The following is a 24820-nucleotide window of genomic DNA, read 5'->3' as shown; positions in this document are numbered from 1 at the left end:
ATGCATTGCCATTTACAATGCCAATAGCTTAAACTCGCGTAAATGCGAGACCTATTGCTTTGCAAATGCTTGTTCATTATATGTGATTAGTGTAGGGGCTGTACTAGCCCCTCAATGTAAAGATCTTCCACAGGTGGGACATCGCCTTGTACCAACCCTCCTCTATGCGGATGATGCCGTTCTTATGGCTCAAACTCCCCTGGTCCTACATAGCCTTCTCAAAAAAAATTTGTTGATTATATGCAGGACCTAGGTGCTTTAGTCAATCAATCTAAAACATTCATAATGAAAGATATAAAAATCAAGGCCACAAATATTGGTTTTACAACCACTTTTTCATAACTAGGCATAAGGGTGGGCGTAGTTCGCGAAGTAGAACTTCGCGAAGCTACGCAAAGTGAAGTTCGCACTACGCGAGCTACGCGTAGCACTTCGCGAACTGCGTAGTAACATGTTCGCACTGTGCAAGATGTTGTTTTCAATCATTGCACAGTGCGGACAAGCAACCGGCACTGTGCAATCATTGAAAATGGCATCTTGCACAGTGCGAGCTGTAGTTTTCTGCTGCTCGAGTAGATTTTTACTCGAGCGGCAGCTTTCTCAACGCGAACTGGTAGTTTCTCATCGCGAGCGGTCGCGAGCATACGCGACCCCTCGCAATGAGAAACCTGACCTCCTCGCGTTGGGAATCTCGCCGGGAGGATTATTTTCCATGCTCGCGATCGCCAACTTGATGTTGCTGATCGCGAACAAGGAAAAAGTCTCGCCGGGATGTCATTTTGCTTGCTCGCAGTCGCCAACTTGACGTTGAGGACCGCGAGCAAGCAAAAAATGACCGCAGCACTACGCAACACTACGCTACGCGTGTTCGCACTGTGCTACGTGCAGTTCGTGTAGTGCGAAGTAGCGCGAACTTCGCAAACTACGCGAGCGTAGCGTAGTGCTTTGCCCAGGCTTACATATTATTTGACAAAGAAGGCTCATGGACCCATGCTATCTCTATCAGGAAGCTACAATTTAAGAAAGCAGTTATGGCTCTAAAAAACTTTGTCAGAAGATTGGGCACAAACGCCCCTGACAAAATGACAAAGATCTATGAAAGCAAATGTCTGAGTGTGGCTTTATAGGGGGTGAGAGTCTGGGGACACACCAATTGTATGGCATTGCAGACAGTGGAAAATGAATTCTTACGAGATCTTCTTCCCAACCCTGAGAGTGCCTCCACATATGTTTGCCACGCAGAACTAGGGGCCCCGTTCCTCACAGATTTAATAATGCTGGAGTCCATTTTACAATGGCATAAAATCTGGACATCAGAATATACTAGCTTAAACAGTGCCATTATTGGGGACTGCCTCAAGGCGAGCTCAAATTTACGCATACCTTGGTTGACATATATTCTATGCTTTTTCAGCGACCTGGGGTATCCTGACTATTAAGAGAAGCCCGAATCCCTGGAAGCCATTATTTGAAAAGATTTGAAAATGCGCATCCCAAGAATCTTAGACTAACTAATGAAATTTTAAAGTCCAGTCTTAAAAAACTACGTATGAAATGCAACCCTATCTTAAATTTGTATTAGATTCTAGGCATGTAATTAATTTTGACTAGTTTCAGATTGGATACCTATCATTGTTTGACTAGCTTCCCTGAAATGAATGACTGGTCTTCAAACCGAATATATTTTCCTTGTGATTCTCTGATGGCACAGAGTATTATGCAGTAGTTTTCTTCTGTAAATTTTAGAGCAATTTGAGAAAACGCTATATTTGACCTATTTTAAGACAGCTTAATTTTACACAAAGTCGTCCAGCATATCTTTATTAACAATCTTTGTCCACCATGGAGATATGCTGTAGTATGTCAAGTTTTCTGTGGGCTGTTTTCTATGCTAGAAAGAAAATGTTTACTTGATTTTGATTAGCACTTTGGTATTGATTAAAAAGAAATTAATTGATCGATGAATCGCTTTTTATATTGTGTTTTAAGGTTTTAAAATGTAATGTATCACACTTTTATGATTTTTATTATGAAATTGAATAATGTATTGAAATGAAATGACAGCAGTTTTGCTCCAGCTGGTAATCCCATGATTCTCTGACTCTAAAAAGAGTTAAAAAATGGTGAGTCTGATGGAGCAGGAGGACATCTGGTTAACTACATTCCTCCTGCACTTCGAAACCCTAAATGTGTCTCATGGTAAACAAGAGCACAGGCCAGTTCATGCAAAAAAACTTAGCATAAGGTATATTTAGGAGTGGCAGGTTATATGGCTCTAAGTAGAAAAGCACACCAGGAAAGCCACATTTATTGTGCTAGGCTAAAATTTTCCAATGGCTAACCCAATCACACAATGACATGCCTAACATTCTATAACATTGCAGCCTAGGGTGAGCAGGAAAGGGAACAACAATAAAAGAACAAGGTACTTCCCTTCGGTAACGCATTATCTGGTAGATACAGGATCTAGCCGCAAATTCCTTACTTTAGAATCCTCCCCCATGCGCAAGACTGCATCTGAAATATTTTCCACAGTACGTCTGCGCGTCGTAAGAGGGTGCCATGCGACTCCGTATTGACATATTCACGCGATGTGATGTCAACGGAGTGCATATAACCCCCTTGCCGATGTACTGACGTCAGTTTCTCCTGTGACTATTTTCTGCGCTCAAAACGTTGAGCCACATAAAAAAACTGCCTATTGAAACAGTGTGCTAAAATAAAAAACACCTGTGTGTCAAATAATCACTGAATTGATAATTTAGTTTGTGAATGTTTTTTTTTCTAAATGAACTCATTGAGACCAAAGAGAACACAGACACAAATAATCACTAAGGACTTAATTCATTGTGTGAAGTCTGATAAAGAAATCAATGAAACCAAAGAGAACTCAGTTCGCAGAGCAGAGAGGTCTGGAGGGGCTTAAGGAATATGGGCCTAGATCCTGTTTCTATCAGGTAATGCGTTATCAAAAAAAAGGAACTTGTTCATCTGATAAGAGACATCTAGCCACAGGTTCCTTACTTTGGAATCAAATACCAAAGCATACGATCCCCAGAGGGGGGGTCTGCAAACTGAAACCACTAAAAGTCTCTAACTTAGAACAAACCCGGTCTAGAACAGGAAAAAAAAACGGACCGTTATAATAATGTAGGTGAACAATAACATGCTTTACAATTTAAAAAACCTCTGGAAGAACCAGAGATAAGTACAGTGATAAGACGTTAAAAAGCTTGGGAATAAAATTGGCTATGTTAGCATGGTAGAAGACAACCAACAAGATGAATAGAAGACTATTTGCACCCTTGAGGGGAACCAAACACATGCATGCTCACCTCATAAGCACTGCGGAAGGGACCTCGGTAAGAAAGGTCAGTGCTGGGAAGCCTAGATAAGGTAGCCATGCGCTACCAAATCAAGTAGAATAGAACAGAATAGAATAGAACAGAGTAAAAAGGTCATAAAAGACATAGAAAGCGTGGGAAGAACGTTTCCCGTGATAGTAGGACTATTTGCCAAATTACTCTATAGTAAAAACTGTTACTGCGCAAATTCAGACTCGAACAGTATGTTCAATACTTGAGAAACACAGATCAGCAGGTCATGCATAGAGCAATACCTCTGTACTATATAGAGTTTTATCCAAGCCAGACCTACTCTGCAACAGAGAGAGACAGAGGTTTATCATCTGTGGTAAAACATAACTAATATCTATAAAAAAAGGTGGAAGCCAACATCTCATAAATGTGTATTTGTAAAGCGCACATTCACCACAAAGGGTATCTTGATGTCAAATAACAGATGTGTATTGTAATCCACGTCACTGATACTTATTTTATCAACCTCAGAAGGATAAAAGGCTGTGTGGACCCGCCAAGATATGAACCTGTGACCATGAGGTTATTCACAGGTCCCTACAGTGGAGGCATAGTCCACTAAGCGACCAAACCCGCCAATAGCAACTGGTGGCATAGAACCAGGCAAATCCCTAGGAAATTGGAATAGGGACAACACAAATACCCAGTGGAGCCCGGCACAGGTAGAGCAGTGAGGCAGGCAGGGTGGGGGCAAGTCGACAGACGATGGGGTAGGTACAATTAATTTAAAAAAAGATAAAAGCACTTACCTTGTGTTCACCGCTTCGCTGAGTTAGCGATGCGGCGAGCGCAAGGTAAGTGGTTTTTATTTATTTATTTAATTAATTTTACCTGCCCCGTCCTCTGTCGACTTCCCTCCAACCGCGCCCCACCCCACCGCTCTAACACAGATATGGGAGTAAAATAAATAGCCGCCTATGTATTGACAAACGAAAAATATAACACACAGAAATAAAGTAAAGCTGAATAATCAGTCAGACAATTCTGACATAATAGTACGGAAACCATAATGGCCATTGCACAACGTAGGAAAGCAACAGCCATCCAAAACGGTAGAGTAAAGCAAATTGCCTAAGACAGCATTAGCAAACAATAGAGTATACATTTGTAGAAAATCAAAAGAATGAAAAATAAACCTTGAAGCCTAGAGAAACCCAAGTTTGGCACGATCTTACAATAAGAATGGAGAATAAAAGGCTCCACATACAGATGGTATGAGGATCTGTGATTAACATCTGTCTGGCACAAGATCCACAGGGTTTAAACCCTGAAGGCATTGCACACTGTTTCTCACACAAAATGTGGAGATGGGCCATAAAACTCCCCCCTATCCGCTAAGGATCCACGTTGCAAGCATGGAAAAGAAGTAACTGATGTCAGTGTGTCGTCAAGGGGATTATATGTATTCCATCAACATCAGATTGTGTGATGACGTTGATAAGGAGTTGCGTGGTGCCTTCTTCCGATGCACAGACATACCGTGGAAAACATTTCCAGGTCCAGTCTAGCGCCAGGGGGAGGATTCTAAAGTAAGAAATCTGCAACTAGATGTATCTATCATATACAGTTTATAGCTCTGTAGCAAAGAATAACCCCTTCGCTGCTGCGGACATTCCGCTGCAGCGCTGGGGGGGGCAGGGGGGCAGCGCGGTGGGCCTGTGCTCATGACGGAGCCGCTCCGTCATGAGCCACAGTTGAGCTGTGCTCATGACGGAACGGTTCCGTCATGACTCCGCCCATTTGCGTTGTCGCCCCGCACAGGCGGGGAAACAGCGCCGCGCAGGCGGAGCGGCCGCCGACAGGATTGTCATGACGGAACCGTTCCGTCATGAGCACACGACAACCGTGGCTCATGACGGAACGGTTCCGTCATGAGCAGGGAAGGGGTTAATGGTCAAAGAAAATGTGTTCTTTTTATGTTTACCCTTTTGCATGCCTTCTTCCCATTTCTTGCATGCGCTGGAAGGATGTGAGTGCCAAGATGAGCCTGAGATTACCACAACTGTACAAGGTGGGCCAGAGCTCTTCCCTCTTCAGCTACAGGACTTTCTTCTGGTCATTCTTCCAAGGAATTTCCACTTCCTTGGCCTGCTTCTTTATACCCTATGGAGCCTTCAAGGACACAGCAGGGCCAGAGGGAGTTTGTGACTACCAGGCTTTTGCAGTGACCACAGGAACAGCAGGTGTACTTGCAGTCACATTTGAGGTAAGATCATGTCTTTCAGTTTATCAGTTAATCTACTTCCTATAAAAATTTATTTGATTGAATGTTGAAGTTTGGTCGAGAAAGAATATTTTAGAGGCATCATGTGGAATTAGAGCTTGTTATACAGGGGTCATTGGTCCCTTAAAACTAAGAAGCAGTCATTGCCATATGGTTGCTTGAGAGTGGTCTAATTGGAAAGAGTAAGTAGGGCACACAAGTCATGCAACTGAATTTCCTCCCATCCTTAATCCCCTATTAAAGACAATAGCCTGTCAAGCAATGAATAGTCCCGCTCTCAACACTGCCATATTTTTGCTGAACAGTTAAGACATCAAAACTATCATCATCAAAATTGTTATTAATCCTACGATCTTTGGCAGGGCCGGACTGGCCGTACTGGGTATCGGGCACTTCCCCGGGAGGCTTAAAGGGGGGTGGGAGGCTGGTTATGCAGTAATGGAAGCTCCTTTTGTGACTGCGGGCCAGTTTTGCAGCTGTGCTGCAATATCAGCCCCCAGTGACAAAAGCAACATGCAAGCATTTCCAGCCTCCGGGGGCCATGCAGTGCTTCCCCAGGGGCTGGTATGAGAAAACTGCCAGGGCTGCTTTTGGTTCCCAGTCCGGACCTGAACTTTGGTAATCTCGGTAGCCAGTTTTTACTTATCACAGGGTGGACTACACAATAGAATGAAGTGCAAAAATACACCAACATATGTATTTATTAAGGGCAGATTGGCAAATGGCACTTTGGACTTTGAAAAGTAGTTCTCCAGAAGTATGTAAAGTAGTTCTCTAGTGGAACTAAATTACATGCTACAAAGTTCAATTTGCAAGCCTATGGCCAAACAGCAGCACCTCAGCCACGGTGGTGGAGATCTTTGCACACATAAGTATAGGATTTAGCAGTAAATGTAGGAAAGTAAAAGTGGGGTGCTTATGAAATGGAGAATAATTACTTCAGACTGGGTGGGGTTAAGGGGCATTTATGGGGCGGTTTAGGGACGGGCATGGTAATACAAGATATACACCCAATTAAGAGTAAGATAATTGTTACTGACACAATACAATTCTACTACAGCTGCAATAGTAAAAAAACAAGCTTGAAGGTACTTCGGCCAAGCCTTGGACTAAGTCAAGCACTGTACCTGACCTACCACTGTTACTGTAACACACTCCCATAGAAAACAATGGAGGCAGACTATAACAGTAGTACTCCATAGGAAATATTTAAAATGAATAAATGAATTCTATAAAAACTGGACAAGGGCCGAAACATGTAGGTCAGCTTCCGCCTGAATAAAGACACAATTCTAAACATGACCCCTTGAGTGCACCTTTCTCTTTTGTATTGGAGAGTGTTTTAAAAACAATACACACACACACACGTGTGTATGTGTGTGTATGTATATATATATATATACACACACACACACACACACACACACACACATGTGTATATATATATATACACTCACACACACATGTATAGATATATATATCTACACACACACATATCTATAAGTGTGCATGTGTAGGTATGTTAAGTTTAAAAACGTAAGAATAACTTAAGACAAAATTAATTTTTAATAAATTATACTCAAATTTTATTAGATTAAAAAGCCAAAGAATATTAAAATGAAATAAAATCAACTTAGAACTAGGTGTGTTACAAATTAAATAATATAAAAATGTTAGAGAGAATGGATGATCAATCTTAAAGTATGATTAAAAAAATGTAAACCATATTTTGAAATGAAATGAAGATACAGTTTAATACATTGTTAATTTTAGAAGGTAAGGTATTTATTTTTTAGTTCTAGCTTAATATTTGTTTAAAATTATTTAAAATTTATATTTTAAATTATATTAGTTTAAATATTTTTTTTAAATGCCCTTTATTATATTTATTTCATATTTTCAGATATGGAGATCTATACCCCAGGGTTGGAGGTTCCCACAAACAGGTGGACAGTTACTATGTGTATCTTTCCACCTGTAAATTCACTCACAGGAGTCACCACACTCCTTTAACAGAGTGGAAAATATTACAGGCCTTATCACAAGTTTGGCGGTCCTACAGCGACAGCGGTCATTCATCAACGGTTGTAGGACTACCAAACTTGTGGTGAGACCGCCCACAAGATCAGGAGTTAAATCCTGGTCTGGCAGGCGGTGTTGCGGCGGTCTGACTGTGGCGGCCTGCAAGGCTCATAGACAAGACTATAATGCAGACTGCCCCAGTCAGACTGCTGACTGCACCCTCCGGCACGGTGTGGCATATATGCCACACCTTGCAGGAAGTGGGGGTGCAAATACAGTTGGGCACTACATGTTCCCCCCCTGCATGCACCCCCGGCCCAACTCTGGCAGAGTCCCCTGTTAGAACCCCCTTTGTTGCTTCTCTGCCACCCTTTTCATGACAGGCTCACTGCCATGAAAAGGGTAGTGGACGGCCAACTCCTAATATGCTTGACCGTGCTGTTGAGGCACCGCCAGCATATTAGTGCTTTGTGGCGCCTGGTCACTTTATAAAGTAGTGGGCTATCAAATAAAAGGTCATAAAACAGTAATAAGTTTACATAAAAACATACACTAAAACACACTCTCACATAAACACACACTGGTGCACGCTTGTAGACAAGTACATACACAACATAAGCATATTCTTATTTGTACAAACAACATGGAAACTTTTCTGGGGTAGTCCTCAGCGATCTCCTCTGCACATCGATTTCCGACTTTCAGAACGAACAAACAAAGCGCCAGAGTGAGGCTCCCACCCTTATGCCAAAGCAACAGCTCAGATAGGATGGTAGGCTGTCCTTTTTCCTTTATCATGGCTTCTAATGGGGCATAAGGCGGCATGACTGGCAGACCCCAATTCACCATTATCTGGCATGCTGCACTGCCTGATGCTAGTGCAGCATGTCTGATATGTATTGCATCTGTGAAAGGACGGGCTGTAACAGACCACGTCTGACATATATGCAATACAGCCCCAGGAGCCCTCTACTGGTGCAGGGTGATATTGCAGCTTTTACATGTTAGGAAATGATAGGTGAGATTGTAAGATTTAGAGAAATAAGGTGTGACATGATTGTGGGGGGGTCACCACCCTTTTGGCCCCAATGGAGAAGCTGCCCCTGTTAGTGCTGCTGACTGCTGTGCGGCCACCGTGGGACCCTTGATCCGAGGCAATCGCAGCAATCCTGTGACGGTCCGACCACCGCAGTCGTAATACTGCAGGCGGTCCCACAGTGTGGCCGCGGTCAGACCGCCACCACAAGTTCAGCGGTCCTATGGATCACCAAACTCTTGCTCCTTGTTTTTTAGGCACTGTAACTGGTTTCCTGCTCTCTCTGGCGTCTCCTCGACTTCGGTAACTCCGATATAATTCTGCTCGTTAAGTCCTGTATCTAAACTCATGAGTATCTGGTATCTATTAGGGGATTCCATTATTGCTGGAATTGCTGGTATTGGCAGGGGCCCTCCCGATTGACCACTCACTGTGACGCTCCCGCTCTCTGTAGCTATAGCTCTCTCAGATTTGGGCGACTCGTGTCTTAGGGCTGATTTCTCCTGCACCTTAAAAAAAGAGCGTAATGAAGGAGTCACTTTCAGATTGGATCCTCTCCGTAGCAGCTCTTTTTTGGCCGTCTTTGCTGCTCTTGTTGAGATTACCGCTGATGTTTTCCCCTTGGTTTTCAGGCCTCTCTGTTTTCTATTCGTGGGTCTACCTGTGCTGCCGACCTCTATCAGAGCTACCTCTCTGCCCAGTTCCTGTTCTCTTGTTGATCTAGTTTCTATTAGGGGGTTAATACTGGGAGGGGCAGGGTCCGGGTCCCCGATCAGGCGCTTACTTCTTAAGTCATGTGCTGCTTCTTTGGGTTTAGTAGCACTGTCCTCAAGTATCTTAGTGCCCGCTCAAGCATGAGACAATGGTACTAATTTGTCTTGGCAGGACCCCTCCAAAGATGTAACTGAAATAGTGGCCCCCCTAGTCTACCTCTGCCCTCTTTCTTTCAGGAATTCATACAGATGGCAGAAATGTCATTTACTCTTACGCTGTCTTTTTAGATTTTAGCAAGAAAGTCGCCTTCCAGCACCAGGTTTCCCTTAATGACCCTACTCTGCGAGTATGTGGCTCTCCTAACTCCCCTGGGTGTGTCTGGTGCTGCAGAAATCAGCTGTAGAAGGAGAGGCGAGTCACACAAGGGGCCCCTGAAACCTACCCTCAGAGTAGCCCCACGCTGATGTTCCCCAGAAGCTTTCTGTCCTCTCCCGTGCTTCCCGCACTGCTAGAGCCTCTGATTGCCGCCTCCAGGCCAGACACGCCTCCCAGTCCTCCCCGTCCTGCCTCGGTCCGAGCGTCGCCTCCGCCTCCGCCTCCGTTGTGTTGCACTCAGCAGCCTCAAACGCCACCTCCGCCCTATCCTATCCACACCGAGAAACGCTCTCTAAGAAGTTGCTCAGTCCCCCAAGGGAAGTCACAGAGCCTCGAAACCTCGGAGCCGCCCCCGTACGTTTTTTTGTTTTAACAAGTTCTTGCCGAAAGTTTACCGACAGAAAGCGCTCCTCGTTACTTCATCCGGGTGCTGGGAGCCGCTTCAGCATTCCATTTCAGTCCCCCAACTGCGGAGCTCGCGACCTAGGCTCTTAGCCGGCCGCCATGTTCCCCCGCTCTCGTCCCCTAAACACATCTTAGTGGTCATAACGCACAACATAGAAACCCATCCCACATAGAATCAAAACAAAGACATCTTTCCAACCATACACCCTACATGATGTAGCATGCTACTCATGTAGGCAAGAGCTTCTGCGCCCCACATAAGGGTAGTAAACGCTATATAAATGCTGCAATACAATACAAAAGAGACATGCTGCAGAAAAGGGTGGTGCTGTGGGATAGGAAAGCTTTGATAATAGCCAGCTACTTTGGAAGACAAGGGATACACTAGGTGTTTTGGAAGAGGAGCAGTGATTGGAATAAAGTAAATCCTTTAGGATAACCTATTCGCTTTGTGTTAAAATTTGTGTTTTGGTATTAGAAAGGGGCATTGCTAGAAGAGAGAGACATGTTTGTAGATCTAACAACTATTGCATTCTAGAGTACAAAATGGAGGGATTATTATTTTTTTTGCTGAGGTTTATATAGCGCGAACTTGACCCGAAGGTATCGGGCATCAGAGCGCTTTACACGAGCACCAGTTGCGTTAAATGATGACACATTCGTTTTATTTGTCAGACACAGGGAGATTAAGTGATTTTCCAAGAATCACAGGAAGTTGGGCGTCCTTGCCAAGACTCGAACCCAGTTCCCCAGATTTGAGGTTGACTGCCCTAGCCGTTAGGCCAACTCCTATTAGGGAATTAATTTGATTAACAAAGTGAAAACAATGTTTCTTGATGCAGATAAGAATTACACAGTATGTTTGTTTGTTATGTATTAGAAAAGATGTGCTTTAGATTTTGTCACAAAAGTACCAGAGTTATCAAACAAGCTAACGAGGAGATCTTTGCCAGATCTAGTGCATGAACAATGCTTTCGGAGAGCTGATACTGCCAGGCAAATGGTGCCTTCTCATCTTTCAGAGGGCCGTGTTAGAGCTTCTACTTAACTCTCTACTACCTTGTAGACCTATCACAGCAGTTGAGTAACAATTGTCTAACACCTTCGATGGTGGGGTACAGAAATACCTTTAAAAAGTTTCTTTCTCAATGCTGCCAACCCTCTTGTACTTTTAATGGAGTACAGGGCAGTATACATCTCAATAGAGGCATTATGCAAAAGGAAAAATAATTCCCTTTCAAGGAACCTCGGTAATACAGCTGCAAGAAGAGCGTTAGTCTCTTTGCTAGGCATCGAGTGAAAATCTCTATCCCTCACATTCTCCAGATAATGACTAACAAAACCATAACCTTAATTTTTTTCGGGGTTAACGAGATTGGACGAGACGTATGTGTTTCGTGGATATGTGGTTGAGATGAGGAGAAGTTTTGTAACTCTCCCTGATTTAGAAAACAGCAGAGGTAGGACAAATAATAAAACACTGTAGTAACTGTTTCCTCTTAATGGGGCAGGGGTAAGGGATTTCTTTCTTTTCAGTAGTCTGTGGTACTCCACTGAAAGAATAACAAATGGCTCTCCTTTGTTTTGCTGCTGCTGCTTCTCACCTCCAGATCCTCCTTGATATCTCCTATTGGACTGCGGTGTCTAGCCTTGCTGTCCTGATCAGTCCACTGATGTATTTCCTTGTCTCCCTAATGACGCAAAGCTTTCCGCTCTTCAAGGCGGCTCCGGACATGTTTAGATTTCCAGGTAAGGGAAAAGTCAGTGTATGAAATCATTGTTCGAATGTGGTTTACTAAAGCCCGGGTAAGTTTTTATTTGGAAGTTTTTCCTGATGGGACTCATGCGGCACATTGCAGATTTCAGCTCTGAGCGGCCTGTGGTGCCCATAAGAAATGCCAGGCTTTCCCTCTCTTCAGTGATGAATGTTTATCAAGGCATGTAGCTCTTTCTTACGCCAATGTCAGAAAAATACACAAACTTTTTCTAATCAATCGCTTACTGCTTGTTGCCACTGTATTTTCCCGACAGTGGCGTTCACACATTATGCAGTTTTATTATTTACCTGTGTTCATCATATTAGAAATCTGCCGATTTAGTTTGCGTTACTTACATACAGTCACGTAAGTTACTCACAATTGTAAGTTACCTTTGTGAAACGCCCCGATAGTTACGTTCCATTGCTGTTAATGGTTTGCTAAACATGCTTCAGTAGCTAGATATTATTTGAAAAGTCAATAAACACATCGGCCTGCTTTACGACTTTGTCAGGGGTAAGAAGCAATAAGTAATAAAAACAGACTAGTTACTTGACCACCTAAAAAGGGCTTAGGGTCCTGCAAATGTTAAGGGAGTGAGCCCTGCCGGGTCACTGATTTAGAAGTAATTAAAAAGCATTGCCAAAGCCAATAGACCACACCTATATGAGAGCTATTGACTTTGCCAATGTTTTTAAGCCATGTTGTAGAGCAGCATGTCTAAAAGATATTAAAAAAGCACTATGAAAATTATCAAAAAATCGCTATGCCATGTAAAGCTAAAAAAGCGCTTTGATGCAGCCAGTGCTGGCCGTGTCATAATGGCATTTTTATGGTGGGTGGTGGTGGAGGCAAAACAGAAATCAGGAGGGTGGGTATTGGTTAGGAAGAGGAATCACAGACAATGGGAGGGTGGTGAGTGGGGGAAGAGGCAAAACTGACAATGTCAGGTGGGAGACAAGAGGCAACATGGGCAACAGGGGTGGGAGAGAAGATGCAACATGGACAATGGGTGGTTGAAATGTGAGAGGGAAGAAGCAATACAGACAAGGCAGGGTGGGGTAGGAATGAAGGAGCAAACCTGGACAATATGGGATGGGAGGGAGGAAGCAATAGGACTGGAAGAAAAAATTAAAAATGGAAAACACGACAGGAAATAGAAAAAAAATCAAAATAGGGGGGGCCGGGCCAACTAACATGGCCGATCGGATTGGTTTCTGATCGGCTCTGTCCTGGGCCCCGTTACATTCCCTTACATAAGGTATAATTCCTACCTCCTGAAGGAGTTTTCGCTTACCCCAAGGCAGCGAGATGCAGAGACTCGCCGGTGGGACCTTGTGAAGTGCCTGCGTGAAGAAAAAGCCAGCGTGGAGCTCTGAAATAGCTTGGCGCCCCGCTGGAGAAAATGGCGCCTCGCACCGCGGCGAACTCCCGGTAATGTTTCACCTCGATCCCCGGGGCCCTTGACGTGGCAGCGTATGCCCTCGCTGCCACGTACAAGAAAGTAAGGACACTCCCTGTGTGAATCGGCTGCTGCACTGCACCTGGGAGTTGTGGCGGGAGGAGGGCGCGCTACGGGAACCGGAACCCCGTCCCGACAAAATGGCGGGCGCGGCGCAATAAAGAAGACGCGGCTAGTACTGTGCTCTCCTCATCCTGGGAAGAAGCGCCGGCCCCCCCAGCGAAGTCCTTTATGTCCTTCTCCCTGCTCGGCACCACTCCGGTCAGCCGCCGGTGAGGGTCTGCACGCTTTGGAGACATCGCTCCCATAATCCCCACACAGGCAAGTGTGCCATAGGGACGGGGCAGAGTTGTGCACGCTGCGAGGCTAGCTCATACAAAAGGCAGACATAGCGCCACACTGTGTTCCCCAACCCTGAAGGCTTGGAGGTGGCCAATTGCCTGATCCTCACATGGTCACCTAACTGAGGACAGATCCTTCTTCAAGAGCTCACGGAGGTCCCCCAGCGTGCCCAGGGTGGTCAGGACGATTCTAGAGCACTCCTGTTGCCAAGGTATCCAACGTGAATAGTGAGGATACTTGCAAGGTGGGCGATGCATCAGCGAAAAGTGAAGCCTGACAAGGAGAGATAAGTGTTTTGGGTCTCTACAATACGCTCAAACGCCCCATACTACTTCCACGAGACGGTGGGGACGGCCTGGAGCTGACCACATCACGGGCCCCCTTATGCCACCCAAAAAGACCCCCAACAACAAGGTCTCCAACTATTTTGCCTCCACTGGCGCGGGAGCATCAGGCAAAGAAGCTTCTCCATCGGCACGGGCCATGGCGCTAACTAAAGAGGACCTCCTGTCTTCCCTGCGAGAATTTAAAAAGGAACGCCGGACAGAGATCAAGGCTGACATGGATGCCTCCTTTGCGTCCTTCCGAGCAGAGATGAGGGAGAAAATTATATCCTTACAGGCCGATGTGGACTCGGTAGGCACCCGCACGCTAGACCTTGAGGCAAAGCACCAAGAGATGGCCAATCGCCTCACACCCTTGGAAGAGGACTCGGCAGATCTGCGCAGCCAACTGCGTGCCACCATACTTAATTGCGAAGACCTAGAAAACCGCTCTCGACGCAATAACATCTGAGCCAGAGGCCTAGAAGAAGATTGCGAGGGCCCAAATTTAGAGTCATTCATGGTGGGCTTGTTCTTCTCGGTGCTGGGTGACACGAGCCCGGAGTTGCGGTTGGAAAGAGTCCACTGGGTTGGCCCGAGGCTGCTGGGTGAAAATCGTCGGCCCCTTGATGTGATAGCGAAGTTCAGCTCGTTTAAAATCAAAGAAATGGTCCTACAAAAGGCGAGATCAGTCGAAAAGGTCACCTTCCAAAATGCTTCGTGTACACTCTACCAGGATGTGGCACAGGCCACACTCTTGCGGTGCCAACAGTTCCCTCCGATCACCGAATTCCTGAGAGACAAGCAAACCAGATACCGATGGACATATCCCTTTGGTATAACCTTTCAATGGGACAATAAATCTCATCATTGCACGGCGCTCCAAGAAGCAGTGGATCTCCAAGGAATTGAGCTCTCCTCGCCCAATGGCAGGTCCCTGTCACGATAAGTGGAAGGCGAACGGCGGCGACACAATGGAGGCCAATGGCGTACCATGGGCCCAGGGGTAAGAAATCCCCAGAGTGATTCGACCTATGACGACCCCTGTACTTCGGAACCCCTGGAGGATCCGGTTACCCCCAAATGGAGGGGCGAATACGTAACGATTGGATGGAACGAAAGACTTGCAATTATCTTGCTTGAGAGTCTTGACAGAGGCCTCCTCCCTGGGGGGCGTTCGGAACTTTCCACTGGGGGTTGGATAGAGCGGAGGACTTGCAAATGTTGCTCCTGTGTAGGGACCAAACGCCTGGGCGGCACGAGACGATCCGGTCCGAGACCTTGCCCTTGGCACCAACTGGCTACACGACGTCAATTATGAGCTGACGACGAAAGTATCCTGTCTCCAAGGCAGTAAGGGGGCTCCACACAGAACGTGCTGACTATGAAGAACTCGCATTCGGTCTCCCTACCGCATGTGGTACCACTGAGACTCTTTGTTTGCTCTGTTTTTCTTACTCGTTGCAGGGGTCTTCACCCATAGGCCCACTGAAAACTGGCTGTATATTGTTCTAAACTATATGCCTTGTATTTCTTTTTGTTCGTAAGAGGGGATAGGGAAACGGGAATAGTTACGTTCCTCAAGTGTGTCTTAACCCGGGGATCTCCCTCTGGAAGGGGCTCCTCCACACTCATTTTCATTGTTTGTTTTGGATGGACAAGTCAATTCATTTTCAGGATGTCTTTCTTCTTTTAGGTTTGGGACAGGGAATGGGAGGGGGGGGTGGGGTGGGGGTGTGGTGGTGGCATTCTCTACTCAATCGACCAGAGGGCGATGGGAGGGAGACTTGTGTGTTCGGGCAGGGACATGGAGGTACTCTTTCCATAATGTTGGTTACGCAGGCGCGAAGGAGCGATTCTAGGCAGGGGAGGGGGAGGTCCATTAGGAAGGATGGTAATTACTATAGCCTCGTGGAACGTTAGGGGTCTCAACTCACCACAGAAGAGACAAAAGGTCTGGAAATACCTCACAGATCACCACATCGATATAGTGGCTCTCCAAGAGACGCACTTACAGAAGGCTGACAAACTGAGACTCAAGCACAACGTACCCCCTTATCTATAGATCGTCAGCACCTATCAAACATAGAGGAGTAGCAATATTATTTCACGCTGCGACAAAATCCCAACCACTAGACATCCAGTCAGACAGGGAGGGGAGGATGGTACTGGTTAAAGGCATGCTGAGGGGTACTCTGTGCACCTTTATAGTGGCGAATGTGCCAAATGTGGGCCAACCAAGCTTTCTCACCACCCTACTTGATAAAATGTAGCATTTCGTAGAAGGGCCTAACATACTACTGGGGGATTTCAATCTGACCTGGCAACCTGATATAGACAGCACTCACTCACACAGATCCGAAACGGGCTCCTTCCCCACAGAAATTAAGCAAAGAATGCAGGACTTTGGACTGCGAGACGCTTGGCGCACCCTATATCCCCAAACTAGAGACTACACATTTTATTCACACATACACCACACATACTCACGCCTAGACTATATTTTCATCAATCAACGCTTGATGGGCAAACTTACCGAGGCCAAGATCTTCCCCCTTGCCAACTCAGATCATTATCCACTTTCGATCTGCTTACAGTGGGGATCTGCCCCAGCCACGAACCCCAAATGGTACTTCCTGACCTACCTCACACGAGACAGTGTATTGCGTACGGAATTACGAGAGGCAATCACAGAATACTTTAAAGTGAACAAAACGGAGGATACCTCCCCGGGTAACACATGGGATGCCTTTAAGGCAGTTATACGAGGGAAATGTATAGAAATTAACTCCACCTTAAATAAACAACGGGCAAGAGAGAGGGAAGGACTTGAGAGGGAGTTAGAACAGGCAGAGCAGGCACACAAGAACAAACCCACTAGGGCGACCCTGCGCTCTCTCACAGCATCGCGCTGTAAGTTAAAGTCAATCTATAGCAACAGGGCAGAATACACACTCTTAAAGCTATGCAACATCTCATACACTCAAGGGAACAAGATCGGGAAACATCTAGCAAGGCAACTAAGAGTGAAGCGAGAGAGGAAATACATTGGGGGCATGCGAGATGGAAATAATGGCCTGGTGCACGCAGATAGAGACAAGGCAGATCTCTTTGGATCATTTTATAAGACACTTTATACTAAGGAACCCAGAGAACCAGACATACATGACAGCTATCTTAGGGCTCTGCGGTTTCCCCGACCCTCACAAGCTACGAATGATACCCTTACGGCCCGATCACGGCGGATGAGGTGAGAGCGACAATCTCAGCTCTCAAACTGCACAAGGCCCCAGGGCCGGACAGCCTCACAGCCCACTTTTATAAAACCTTTTCCCCCAACCTTATCCCTTACCTCACCAGCCTTTTTAACCAGATAGCGGAGACAGGTGAAGTGACCCCCTCGATGGCCGAAGCTGTGGTCACGGTCATCCCCAAGCCCGGGAAAAATGTTCAGCTCTGTGCTCTCTTAAATCTGGACGCGAAGATGTTCTCCACTATTCTTGCGAATCGGATCCAAGACCTGATGCCAGATCTGATCCACCCTGATCAGTCTGGTTTCATCAAGGGGAGACAGACACATGACAATATTAGACATACGATACACCTAATCGAGAAAGCCAACAAAAAAAGGATACCAGTGGTCCTGGTGGGGCTAGATGCCGAAAAGGCTTTTGATCGGGTGGACTGGGCATTCCTCTTTCGGGTACTTACGGCCTTTGACTTCGCAGACAAATTCATCTGCATGATTAAGGCCAACTACTCCCAACCTTGCTCCCAAGTACAGGTCAATGGGGTATTATCGACTCCATTTTCCCTTACGAGAGGTACTAGACAGGGGTGCCCTTTGTCACCCCTGCTTTTTGCGCTGAGTATTGAACCATTCGCGATGTCCATCGCAATAATTCGGCAATACAGGGCATACCCTTTGGAGGGGGCGATCACAAAATCTCACTCTTTGTAGACAATGTGCTGCTGACACTTGCGGACCCGTCACACTCGCTCCCTGCCCTGCAGTTAGAACTCGCCAAATTTGAAGTTGTAGCCGGCTTCAAGGTCAATCTCGACAAATCCTATGTCTTAATCTCCCCCATTCCAGACGCGGAGGCACGTGTTGTCCAATCCCAGTCTCCTTTACAGTGGTCGAATCGCACCCTCCAATACCTAGGGATCCAACTAACACCTCGAGTAGAGGGGCTTTATAAAGCCAATTTCCAGAACACGCTCCTTCAAATACAGAATGACCTTAAGCGGTGGAAGCCCCTTTTCATTTCCTGGCTTGGTCGCATCTATGCGATCAAGATGACACTACTGCCCAAATTGTTGTACCTCTTTCAAGCACTACCCATAGATCTAGATTTGACCTTTCTGCCTAAAATCAAATCTCTGCTCACAAAGTTTATTTGGCAGGGAGGAAGGGCCCGATTATCCTTCTCCATTCTGCGGCGGCCCAGAACGAAAGGTGGGGTGGGACTGCCAGATATAGGTTTATATTATAAAGCGACGCAATTGCGGATTGTGACAGAGTGGTTTAAACGGGAATCAGGGAAACATTGGCTTCATATGGACAGGGGAGTAGCGGGGAGGACGACATGGGATCTGATTTGGAAGCCTAAGAAAGAGCGACCAGCAAATGTGTACATTATTACTCCCACGCGCACTGTCCTGAAGGTACGGGACTCCGTTTCAGTAGATGAGGCCTGGACCTAGTTCCCTTCCCCATATACCCGATCCACTTTAATCCGGCCTTTCCGCCAGCTCTACACGAAGGCCCGTTCGATGCTTGGAGAGTGGGAGGTTGTCTTATGCTTGATCACCTATTCCACACCTACAATATCTTAACCTTTGATAACTGCAGACGGGAATTCCACTTACCGTTTGAAGAACATTTTCACTACCTTCAACTTAGACATTGGGCACTTACCGCTCACACACGGGTTCATGCTACCAGGGAGAAAACAGGGTTTGAAAAGTATGTAAAAACAGTAGGTTCAATAAAAGGGGTGATTACCTTCCTCTACAATTATCTACTCTGTAACACACATGCAGCGCAACCGAGATACATGGCTATGTGGGAGGGCCTGTTGAAGCGAGACATACACGACAAGGAATGGGCCGCACTCTGGTCTGATCTATCTAATTCAATCACTCCATGGAGCTCAGGGTAGCACATTTAAAAACCCTGATGGACTGGTACCTTTGCCCGGCCAAACTCAAACGACTTTTCCCAAACTCGTCAGATAGATGTTGGAGGCGTTTTCCAACATATCTGGTGGGACTGCCCTACTATACGTCCCTCCTGAGAGGAAATCTTGGCTCATCTTAAAACTCTGTTGGGATATCCCATACCGACCACCATGGAAGGAGTCCTCCTAGGTATACGAGATAACCTCTTTAGAACACCAGACCAAGGCTGATAAAGCCATCATGTGGACATGTATAGGTGCAGCGAAAGTAACATTGGCTGCAGCATGGAAGAGGAAGACAGCCCCTACCACCTCAGTCTGGCATGCGCGACGTTGGAAAATCCTCTGCCTAGAAAGAATGACTGACATTTTCAGCGATGACTATAAAGGTTTTGAATATAAGTGGGGTCCATTGGTTGCCTTCCTTACACGGGGCCTGCCGCTGGCGGTATGCCCCGCGACTATTAGAGACCTGCAGCTCTTTCAGTTCTAACATCCTGCATTTCTGCCCGTTCACACACTCAGAATTCATATGTAGAGTCGTCACCACACACCTTGTTAGTGGGAGGGCTTAAGGGGGTTTTTGGGTTAATCGTTTTACTTTTTCTGTTTTTCCTTTGAAGCACCTTCCCGGTTGGAAGGGTGGAGCGTCAACTGGGCACGGCGCTAGGGACTGTGAAACTGCATGATGGAGGAAAGGACTCTTTAAGCCTCTACACTGTTTGAAACTGTACTAATTATTACAGACTGTCCCCCTTCCACAGTTTAACGCAGCAGCATAAGGAATATGGTCCTCAGCCTTGATTATATGCATTATGTGTCCTGTACTATATAACATTGATGTTTCTGTTATGGTAAAGCAACAAATGTTTACTTAACAAAATGCCAATGAACATACATTTTACAAAAAATAAAAATAGAACCACAATCTTGCGAGCAGCAGAAGGACACTAATCAAGATGAAGCTATCAGTACTTGGTCAATGCTCCACATACACAAAGAGGAAGTAAAGCCGGCACAGACAGGCCAATTACGTTAAGCAAGTAAGAGTAATAATGAAGCCAACAAATTGTAAGTAGTTGGCACTCTCCACAATGCTGAGACATGACGAAGTTCTCTTTGAATTATCTGTGCCCTATTACTTAGGATCAAAAAGTCAATCATCCACTTTAATACTAGAAGCATTTTCAATTACAGTTTTTGCTTACAAGATACTGTGTTTGGTATGGTTTTTACTCCTACCTGTGTTTTACTTCCTACCTATTTTTGCTGCTGTTGTATAGTCATTGGTACACTTTATACACACGAATCACAATAGCTCCAAACCAATGCTATGCATGTCTTCCTTTGTTACTGTGAACGTTATCTTCATTAACTAAGTGGCTAGTTCACAGACTAGTCTTGTAATTGTTTTTTTTATGTCTTGCTTCCATTTCATTTACATGCTACTATTTCACCTTTTTCTTGCCTTCATGTTCATTAGGATTCTTTTAGTTGTCATTAGAGTAATACATCTTTGAGATGTGTATGAATTCAATCTAGATTAACTGTATTTTGCTTGGATTTACTGAATATCTGGCTTGAATTTGGCCTTCACAGACCTACAATTCACATCCCTTTTTCAATACAGGTCTGGAATGGCATACACAATTTTGGTACATAAAATAACCATAATAACATAGTATAAAACACAAAATAATGAAAAAAGGAATCCAACAAAACACATAAGCACCTAACACCATTTCTACTGCAGGCAGAAATAAGTTGGTTTCCTGTATTTTGAACTAGATACAAAAATAGAGCTTTTTTGTGGTAAAAGAGCCTGTGAAATATAAATAAAAACATTGAACCTTACCTGTTGCAGTCTGCTTCACGAGGAGTCTTTGGCCCAGGACACACAACAAGAAGGTGTCCTTGATGATGGACAGGAGGCTTGCTTGTCTGATTCTAGATTAAGGATTAGGCCTTGAGGGTGCTGGATAAAGTTCCAGGTCTTTTGTTCGAAGCCTGCATTCCTCCTAGGCAAAATGAGGATTGCGAAGCTAGGTTTGAGCTTTGTGGTCAGAGCTGCAGTCCATGGCCTCCTGTGGTCTTGGGGCTTGGCTGGCAAGTCCTAAATCCTCCAAAGGCCTCCTCTCAGACTGCGACAAGATCAGAGCAGGCACACTTCATGCTCTGATTATCCAGGAGCTCATTGCCATTATTCTGAAACATGTCAGTAAATCTGCCTATCAGTGGTGCCACAAGCACAATGAAGTGTCTTGCCTTTGCATAACCTTTTTTCCCTGGGCAGGCCAAATTGGCCCAGGCAGAAAAGCCCTCACATAGTCAAAAGAAGAAAAAAAGGTCCCACGGCTAGCACAGGACAGTGGCCTTTCATCCATGGATCAAATAGTTGTGTGGCTAATTTGAGCCGACTAGACAGCAGTGGTGCTTAAATTGTCAAGAAATCATCGCAACTAGACCCAGTGTTAACCATCCATATTTAATGAAGGCTACATAACAATTATCCAACCTGGCAGTCCTGATAAATCTTCCACAACAGACTGAAACCGCTGCAGGACTTGTCATACCAAGAGAAAACCATTATCAACACACCTAAAATACTCAATGACCAGCATTTAATCATTATGGAGATCTGTCACTTATAGCTGGTACCATGGAGGACCATATTATAGTCTACCACTACAGGTCCCAAAATCCATATTACCTTTACTCAATATTAAACATCTTCTATTTTAATTCGCCTATAAATGACTGCAGTACAGGCTCCCAAGAATATCTTGTGATTATCTCTCTTTCCTCCCCTCTTTGTCCCCCTCTACCTCCTAGTATAGCAAGATTTGTAAAGGGCTACACAACAGTTACAAACAGCGCAAGAAGTGGATTAAGTCTAGAGAACACTATAGACCAAATAGGGCCTGCACACTAAATAATAAACGATTAAAGAGAAGTATTTGAACCTCATTCACAACACAAATGTGCATATCTATCTCTTAAATTTCCTCCTTAATCCCACAGCTCTCTGGTCACTCGGGCACGGCATGGCGCCCAAATGCTTCACACTTAGGGCCGGATTACAAACGGGGGTGTTATTTATTGCCCCTAATAAATAACAATACTATGGAGTAAATTATTGATCTGGTGCGATAAATTGCACCGATTATGAGTTTATGGGGAATAACATGCAGATTTTGGAGGTTATGCACTAAAATCAGCATAATATGGTAAATACTGAATATTTTCACTAAGTTTACCTCACTAATGTTGGGTTATTTAACGCATCTGATAATTATCGGATGTGTTAACTAAAACCAAACTCGGAATTCTGTCTAGTGCATAAATAGGGCTTTATGCATGGGACGGGAACAACTGTGGTGTGCTACCGTTCAATAATGCATGTGGTGCTATGTAAGTGTAACAATAAACTCCAATACAACACAAAGTGTAAATGAGCGTGCACAAGTGCAACGCGTAAAAGTCTGGGTGGTGTGTTGTAAGTGTATTTCTGTGCAGGCATCCATGTGTGTTCGTGTGCTTCTTAATTAAACTTGCTATTACCATGGAAACTCAATTTTGACTTCTAATGCAGCAACTCCATGATTCCACTTTGTGGCGTCATCTAATCTTCTCTGCGCTCTCTGGCTCTCTGCCATCAACAACCACGAAACGAGATCAGATGTCGCTGTGTGCTAATGATACACACATGAACTTCCTACTAACTTGCAGACCGAAATCAGCAGTTTACACTCTACAATGTCAAGTGCGCATGTTTTGTGTGGGAAACAGCCTTTACCACGAAGCATTTTCTACGCGTTACGTTTACAACGGTACACTTACCTCGTAAACGTCTCCCCCCCCAAAAACGAAAAAGCGGGGTAAAGGCAAGATCGAGGTAAGGGCAATGCGAAGAAAAAACATTCCGTTGTAACGCATGCGTGGTAAAGGCATGCGTTGCAACGGAATGCGTAGTAACGACATATATTTGTTTTGAGTAAGTGTTTGGATAAGCTGCTCTTGGCAAAGTAGACATTGGCTTTCAACCAAGTGCTGGGCTTAAATCCGAGCAGAAGTTGTAATAGCTTCTATTACAGACAACCTAAAAACAATATTGTCTCCTGTGCAAAATGCTGTCAGAACAAAAGTGGATATGCATAGCGAGCACTTCGCTTTATTCCGTAATATCTGGATTAGCAGAGGAATGAGTGCTGTGGTTTATACCCAGAAGATGTGCTCTGGGAGTATCTCCGCCATATCTCCTGGGGCGTTAGTGCAGCTGGTGTCCGTCCACTGAACCTAGATCACTGCTGTACTTCACTACCCCAACAGCAGTCAAAAGTTCCATTTAACTTGCTTGCACCAGGACCCATGACATCCTTGCTACACTACTGCGCATAGTCTCCCAATTTCATGCTCAATATGAGGGCTATAGGAGCATCTCCAATCTCTATCTCTTGGGCTCCTCCCCGTTAAAAGGTCTAGCTAAGGATCTCCAGCCCTCAGCAGTGGCGGGGAGGGGTGCGCTCATGCGGGGAGGGGGTGGGTCACGCGAGGATGCACAAAACAAACAAAATATGTAATTTACCTCCCCGTACGGGTCCTGTGTCTCTACTTCTGTTTTCCTCAAGAATCAGGAAGCACAGCTTTGTGATTGGTAGGCACCCAGGCTCCCCTAACCCATTACAACGCTGCAATGCAGCGTTGTGATGGGTTTTGAGCATCCTGGTTTGACGCTTAACCAGGAAATGGGGGCCTGAGCATGTTCTCCATGCAGGCTGTAATGCAGCCTGCACTGAGAACGGAGAAAGTGCGCATGGCTGATTGGCCGACCAAACAGTCACCGCACACTTAGGAGTGGGCGAACCACTCTTCCCCTGCCCTGCTCAGAGAGCAGAGCAGCCCTGCCCATCCGCCCACCCTCAAAGGAAATATAAAATGATAATAACTGAAAGTTATTATAATTTTATGTTTCCTCTTCTCGCACTGCTTGAAAGCAGTGAGGCGACGCTCCTCCGACATAGCGGAGGAGCCACCACTGGCCCTCAGACTTCTTTTCAATAATTGAGTTATAGCAGAATCTCTAATATCCGTCCCTCGGAAGGGTCCTTCATATCTCAGCTATTTGATTATTTCCACTATCTATGCTTCTAGCTCCTCCTCAAAAGGTGAGGTATAAGAGTATTTCTACTCTCTGTCCGTCATCCTCCCTCTCATCGCTGAGATACATGAGTGTCTACACTGACTATCCTACAAGCTCATTTTCAATAACCGAGTAATGCCAGCATCTCTACTGCCTATCCCTCAGGGTCTACCTCAATATCTAAGCTATATGTGCACTTCCACTGTTTATCCCTCAGGCTCCTCCTCAGTAACTGAGCAACAGGAGCATCTTAACCGTTTATCCCTCAGGATCTGCCTCAATATCCGAGCTATCTGTGCATCTCCACTGTTTATCCCTGAGGCTCCTCCTCAATAACTGAGCAACAGGAGTATCTTCACTGTTTATTCCTCAGGCTCCTCCTCAATTACTGAGCAATGGGAGTATCTTAACTGTTTATCCCTCAGGCTTCTCCTCAATAACTGACCAATGGGAATATCTC

The 24820-nt window shown here is 45.3% G+C and overlaps 1 protein-coding gene across 2 annotated transcripts in view; it reads left to right on the top strand.

Moving 5' to 3' along the window:
• Positions 1-24820, top strand: part of ATP8B3 (ATPase phospholipid transporting 8B3) — a 396086-nt gene that overhangs the window by 361449 nt on the left and 9817 nt on the right. For both annotated transcript variants that reach the window (XM_085638336.1, XM_085638337.1), the window contains 2 exons: positions 5344-5583; positions 11764-11902. In XM_085638336.1, the coding sequence (XP_085494462.1) occupies positions 5344-5583; positions 11764-11902 (379 nt within the window). The remainder of the gene's footprint in view (positions 1-5343; positions 5584-11763; positions 11903-24820) is intronic.

Source organism: Triturus cristatus, chromosome 12, assembly GCF_964204655.1.
Source record: "Triturus cristatus chromosome 12, aTriCri1.1, whole genome shotgun sequence".
NCBI classification, from domain to species: Eukaryota; Metazoa; Chordata; class Amphibia; order Caudata; family Salamandridae; genus Triturus; species Triturus cristatus.
Note: the sequence above shows the minus strand (reverse complement) of the source record. Positions and strands in the feature narration are given on the sequence as shown.